At 33.7% G+C, this 7,082-nt stretch overlaps 1 protein-coding gene across 1 annotated transcript in view; it reads right to left on the bottom strand.

Annotated features, from left to right (window-relative positions):
• Positions 1-7,082, bottom strand: part of APPL1 (adaptor protein, phosphotyrosine interacting with PH domain and leucine zipper 1) — a 33,426-nt gene that overhangs the window by 7,269 nt on the left and 19,075 nt on the right. The window contains exons 12-18 of the mRNA XM_019724191.3: positions 6,206-6,248; positions 4,865-4,921; positions 2,460-2,551; positions 1,881-2,063; positions 917-969; positions 143-317; positions 6-42 (exon numbers count right to left, since the gene is read on the bottom strand). Coding sequence (XP_019579750.2) covers positions 6-42; positions 143-317; positions 917-969; positions 1,881-2,063; positions 2,460-2,551; positions 4,865-4,921; positions 6,206-6,248 — 640 coding nt within the window. The remainder of the gene's footprint in view (positions 1-5; positions 43-142; positions 318-916; positions 970-1,880; positions 2,064-2,459; positions 2,552-4,864; positions 4,922-6,205; positions 6,249-7,082) is intronic.

The raw sequence follows: 7,082 nt of genomic DNA, 5'->3' as shown, positions 1-7,082 counted from the left end.
CTCACCGTGAGCCTTGTAACTTGTGTCTGTGGGTCAATTAACCTATAATTATAATTAAAAATTTGTAAAACAAATTTTAATTAGGCTAAAATTATGAAATTATTTTTTTGTACAGTTTTTTGAGGGAGAGGTTACTACTTACTTTAAACAATCACAAGTGACTAATAAATGTGATTCTGTCATACGAAAGATGTTATGGATGGCCCGGGCAGCTAGGATTTGGCGCATTGTTTCATAAACAACATCTGGATTGTCATCTGATTTCACCTCCATAGAACCAAGGAATCGGACAATAAATAACTGATGAAGAATAGAATCTATGACAGAACAAGGTACATTATGTTTTCTTAAAGCCCACATTTCTTTTCCTAAAGAATAAAATGCACTGCCTTCTTTTAGATTTTCCAGTGAAAAATTCAATCTAGCAGAAGTATTTAGGAATAATTCTTAACTAGAGGGTTCAAGTTACAGAAAAATTAAGGTTTCAAACTCAAATAGCAAAGGTTATGCTTTAACAATTGGTGTCTCTGAGTAAAAATTCCTTGCCTGTTCTTACAGCTTTTCTGTAAGTTTGAAATTATGTAAAAATAAATAGCTACTGCAAAAAGAAAAAAAGAGTTATTGTCTAGTATCAGAAAAAAAATCTGCTGTTAGGAAAAGCTTAAAGGCTGTCTTATACACTGAGACTTTGACTGTGAAGACAAAAGTCTGGTATTCTATAATTTTGTGTGAATTACGAAATCTTATGTCCAATTAAGTTCAGTTGCTTTACGTGTACTATGAGTAAAAAGAGAAAATTGTGAAGTAAAGATACCATTAAAACAGCATACGGCAGAATAAATGTAAACAACAAATTCTTCACATAGTTAACTACTGAGAATTTGTAAAATGTAAGAATACTGCATGTGTGTTTTACCTTCAGTTTCAGATTTTGTACCTCCTCCAGATTCTCCAAATGGATTTGTACGCCTGAAAAGTTTTTAAAAAATTATGAACCAATGGTCAGTTACAATGAGCCACATGGAAGGTATCTCAACCACTGAAATCAAGAGTTAAAAAGTAAGAGTCACAGAACCTTATACATGCATTTTTAAAGAAACTCTAAAATACCCCATCCTGTTAAGGAACACTACTGATGACCAACTTACTCTGATGAAGGCCCCTGCCCTCACACTGAGGCTGAACTCAAAGTGGCAGCATTTTAGAAAACGTAGATGAATTGGAAGTTCAGCCATACATACACAAAAATCAACACCATAATAAACCATGTTGTAAAAGTTCTTAAATTTAAATAAACTAGGACAGAGAAATAGCTGATGTAGCTTCAATTTTAGCTACTCAAGAAAAATGCCAGCCATTCCCTGGGATGGTAAAAAGCTCTTTGTAGGTTCTCTAAGTATATGTCACAGGCTAACTATGATAATTTCAACATTTTCTAGTTTTAAACCTGTATTTCTCAAGGCATATGTAACAGAACACAAGAAAAGCTATCTAGAGATGGAAGCTACCTCCCTCTGTAGTATAGCACAAGTATTACACTAAAGCAATTTTAAAATAGTGTCATGACCTAAAGATGTAATAGAACCTATGTCAGCTTTCTTCTTCCATTTTAAGAGCAAATACCTAAGGAGTAGACCTGATAAACAATTCAGAATTAAATATTTTTAAAACTAAATTATCTTAACTCATTTAACTGAGGTAGAAAACAAAGAGAAAAGCTTGAGATGATTCTTCCCCAACTATCAAAATTATGTTAGGTAATTAAACAAAGTACAGCATGGCTGATGCACATGATATGTAAGAGATGACTCTCAAACATAGAAATGGAATCATAAACCTTACAGACCATAGCACAATATTCCTGTGATGCCATCACTCACCTGCCTCCCTGGCCAGAGGCTTTCGCCTGGCCAGGCTGATCTTCACACACAGGAGAAATGATGTCAAACTGTATTGGGGTATCTGGGGCAACAAGAGAATCTAGCGAGAGCGCAGCCAAGTTTGTGGACTCAGATCCTAAGGATCCTGAACTGCTGGTTCGAGCTGTCGGTGGTCGTGATTGTCTAAGCACAGAAGAAAACAAGAAGTCATTTAGTTTTCTCTTTTAGAAATCAAACATTTAAACTATGAGAAAATACAGTTTTGTAAGTAAATGAGAAGAGAACAAATTTCAATAAACACAATCCCAAGTCATAGCTACTTACTTAACAATGGACTTTTTTTCCAGTTATTAAATTCAAAAACATAAATCACCTCAGTCTAGAGACAAATACTAGGGAAGTTTAGAATTATTTATTTAGCACTCTTGCTGGTAAATTTACCCATTTTAAAATATAATTTCTATGTTGTTTGGGGAGCTATTTCATACTCATATAAGCAGCACTGCTGAAATCAAAGTGTCACTAACACTTTCAATAGCCCATATAGCTCTTTAAATAACCCATAGTCTGGTAACTCACCCTGCTGGCCGCAGGCTCTCGTGCCTCTGCTGGAAAGATGGAGAAGGAGTGACAGCTTCCAAAGCGGACTGATTTACTCGTGCAGCAATTTCCTATTTTGTTTTGCAAAAGACTAACATTAGTAAAGCAAAAAACCCAGAAGTTTGACTATAACTCTGAATTGTCAGAATGATCTTGAGTTAAGATACATAATTAACTTTGCAGCGTTATAACTTGTCTCCTCTTCCTGTAAATGTAGGAGGAACAATCTGATATTTTTCTACTAAGATACATAATAGGAAATACTGTTTTTGTCTTTACAAATTTTTAACTACTAGTTTTTTTTTGGATTAAGGTTTGTATTGCTAGCAGCTAGTACAGTGCCTGGCATACTAGGAACTCAATACATTTGCTAAATAAAGAAATTTAGGAGTAGGAAATAGTCACAAAATATTAAAATATTTTATAATGCTGTTGAAGTTTTCATAATTTCCCAGAATCTATTTATGCTCAGAAATATCTATATATTTATTAATTAATAAAGTTATCAAGGATAACTTCAGACCAAATTTGAAAGAAAGCTTCCATTAAGACATATTTATAAATTTATTTTATTTAAAAAATGAGCTAAATAAAATGGCATTTATATTAGAAAAAATAATCACAAAATATTTTTTACATTTCTGTGTCTTACAGTTAGCAAAAATACTAAGACAATGCCATAAACTGATCAAAATTTCTTCTCATTAATATAGATAAAATAATTCTGGATAATCTGGAAATTATGAATTAAAACTTAGAATTTTGAGAAAAAAATAGAACTTAAGAGTTCTGATAATTGATAGGAAAGTACAATAAGCCTGAATTTTTCAAATCCAAACATTATATTCTCTATGTTTTAGTCTCTAGGTATTAAAATGTCACAAATTTCATTTTTTTGTTGCTGAAGTAACATAACAGAAAGGAAAAGCTAGATTGGCAGGAGATCAAGTTACAAAAATCAAAAAGCTTCTCTCGAGTTAGCACTGATTTCTTAAACTTGTAAGATTATAAAACTAACAAAAATTACTAATATATTGGAGGCCTGAGATTTAATTTGTTCGGTTCAAAACTTGTTCCTAGGCATCTAGAGGGGCACCTCAAAGCTATTATGATAAAAACAGAACTCTTTTTTGTTGTTGTTCCCTTCACTTGGGTTTAAAGCCTGGAAGTCATCTTTAATTTGTCTCCTTCATCCTGACGTAAAGTCCAGTTACTAACTAGTCCAGTCAATTTCTTTTTACCTGTTTCTATGATTCATTATTTTTTCTCTTTCCTTAGTTACCACCCTGTTCACGCCTAAACTATGATAATGGAGTCCTACATGTCCCCATACCCTCTTATTTAATTAACCGTTACACCAACAGTTTAAGACTTAGAAAGATGAGGACTTCCTAAAGAAATTAGCCCTGCTCTGCCTCGACTGAAAGCATCAGCCCCCGCGCAACCCTGGGAGGCACCTAGGTTCATGGCATAGTGGGGCCCACTGAGACGGGCAAAGGTCAGACAGCTCCTGTCCTAGGCCAAGTCTTTTCCCAACTACAGTGCAGTGTGGACCCACTTGATTCCTTCCAGGGTTCTCTGAACCCCTGGGTTCGGCCTGTATGCTTGGACTGCACCTATGGCTGTGTCTACACTACTGAGTTCATCTGGTTTGATACCTTTCCTACTCAAAGTATAATTGGCAAAGTTAAGAGTTCAGGCCACCTCATTTGAGACCTACTGAATCATAATATGCATCTTAACAAGATCCCCAGGTGATGGGTATGCAGGTTTCAGTTTTATTCTCCAACAAGAAACTTCAACTCCAATTACACTATTAGATTTCATACCATATCTACATTTGTGCTTTCGTTTCTATTCTCTTATCTGTAATGTCTTCTCTTTTACTCAAAATATGGACAAATCCTACCCAGCTCAGATTTCCACCATCTCCAGAGTTTTCTTTAAAACTAAAGTCCACACTGATCTTAATGGTCTCAAATCTTAAGCTTTTAGTCATCACAGTATGTTTTTAATTACATATTGTTTATATGAAAGGTTAAAAGTTTTAGTTTTGTCTTCCCATACACATATAGGCTCTGGACAGCAGAGGCTATGGCTTATTTTTCTTCTGTATCCCCCTTTCTCCTTGGTGCTCAGCACAGTTCTAACACAAGGTCGGTGCCCAATATTTGTAGGCTGATTGGTTTTAGTACCTGTGAAATAATCTGTTGTTCTAGGAAGACCAGAAACTCATTATACATTTGATACATTAAAGCTACCCATTCAACAGCAAATTAAAAGTTTACAGAACTTGAGAATTATGACTTAATTAAAAAAAGCCATGTTAGTCACAGAATTATTCAATTTTGCCAGACCTGGATATGATAAAATAAAAATATTACCTCTGGATTTTCACTTAAATATATTTGTTTAGATATGTTGTTTATTGTACAGATCCACTGCAAGAGGAAAAAAATAGAAAATATGATTAATATTTTTTCTACAATGCTTCTCTTCTAAAAGAGAATGTTCAATATTTGAATGAGATGTTTCATTAGAAGTATCACATAATCTTTCTTATAAGATAAATACCTTCCTATATACATAAGCATATATATGTAATATTTGAGGGTATAAGAGAACATTGAACATTCATTATTTTTAAATTCCAAATTTATTTCATACAAGGAAATAAAAAATATAGCAATCATGTTAAATTATAATTTAGCAGTCTATATTTAATCTTTTTATATCACTTCCCCCTAATCACCACCAAACAAGACAATCTGGACTCAGATATCATGATTAACACCAATACAAAGTTAGGAACTAAATATATTCCGGGTGAATATATTTTACATGCTTCCGTTCTTTCAAGTTTATAAATGATTAACATAGAAAATGTTCTCTGCGTCACACTTCTGATTCACTCTCAAGAATTCCGGTGCCTGACAAGCCTCACTAAACTAATATTCCGTTTGGTAAACCCTGCAGAGAGCAGACATTTGTCTGTGTTCCTCAGAGACCAAAGCCAAATTGTAATACCTACTCTCTTCCACGAGAAGTAAATAAGGGTGGATCTCTACATAATTTCTAACCTGGTCTTTTACCAACACAATAATAATAATAATTCCTGACAAAATAGCTCAAAATTAACCTATAATATATTTTCATTGAAGAGTATTTCTCAAGACAAAACTTTTGAAGCATCAATTCTTGGTAGTAACTTACCTTCCATATTTGGTGCACTAGAAGTAAAAATGGAACCAAAAATAAAAGACTTGTGAGGAAGAACAGACACTCCCAAATTTTTGTTTTTCTGTCTTTCATTTCCCAAGGTTTTAAGCTTTAGTTGCTTCCTGCCATGTCACATCTGCTGCCACTATGTTCTTAATGCAGCAAATACTATCTCAGAGGGTTGGTGAAAGAAGAGAATAAATTAAACTGTTGCCTCATGATACTAACAGCCTGCCAGAAAGCAACAGTCACAAGGTCATTTCTGAATCTGAGCCTTTAAAAAGACAGGAGAGAGATGATCTCTAAGGTTTCCCCTTGGAGGTCCAGCTGTAAAATTCTTTGCAAAACTGAAGAATGTTGCTTAAGGACAATAGATTTTGATTAAAAAGATATTTTTAATTAACCAGAATATTTCAAATTTCTATAATAAACACGTTAATATGTGTTTTGTCATCAGCAAAATATCTTAAGATGTTGCTGAAAAAATTAACTAGATAAAATTTTACCTCTTCATGGTCTTTTTTACTCTCTGCTTGCAAAATTGAAGATCTGGGGAGAAAAAAAGACAAAAAGTTTAACCGTCAACTTTTTCTTAAAGTACTTTCAACATGATCTGAGAAAATTTTTTATCTTTAAAGGTATATATAAAACCAATCAGTATTAAGAACAAAAACAAAAACCCCAAAACATACAACCAACCAGTATCTTAGGAAAAGGAGACCACCGGAGGCATCAGGACTCAGATTGTAACAGCTCTTGACTTTGGCCATCGATGCCAAAATGTACCAAAAAAGAACCAAGTGCTAGTTTTCAGAAGACAGCCTAGACCAGGGGTGTCCAAACTTTTTTCAACGTTTTTCACCAAGGGCCATATGTAGTAAAATACACAAACAGCCGGTCCACTCACTCGAGGTGAAGTACTTATTGCTTCACCTGGTTTATTTAAGTAAACTAAATATATTTTTGGAATTTGCTGCGGGCCAATAAAAAATGGATCGCGGCCGCAGTTGGCCCGCGGGCCACAGTTTGGACACCACTGGCCTAGACCAAAGGTCCAGTGCAACTAAGACAAGTCATTTCAACCTGACACTTAAACATATTTCAAATACAAATCAGTGATACTAAAGGAAAACATTAATTTTACTTCATTATTATTTCTCCTTGAATATGGTTAAATATTTTCAATAAATTAATCACCAACATAGGAATAGTTAGCTTATCAATAGATGTTCATGTTTTAAGAATCAGACAAAAAAATAATTTTTACTAATCTTGAATAAAACCTGGAATGGGAAATATTTAAGCATTAGCAAAAAATTGAAAATACAAAAAGATAAATATTTGTAGTAAGATATTAACAATTTGGTAACTTTGACAAATGAA

The sequence above is a fragment of the Rhinolophus sinicus genome, chromosome 5, assembly GCF_057876585.1.
Source record: "Rhinolophus sinicus isolate RSI-liver-muscle chromosome 5, RSI-T2T, whole genome shotgun sequence".
Taxonomy (NCBI): Eukaryota; Metazoa; Chordata; class Mammalia; order Chiroptera; family Rhinolophidae; genus Rhinolophus; species Rhinolophus sinicus.
The sequence above is the reverse complement of the archived record's forward strand: the minus strand, read 5'-3'. Positions and strand labels throughout refer to the sequence as shown.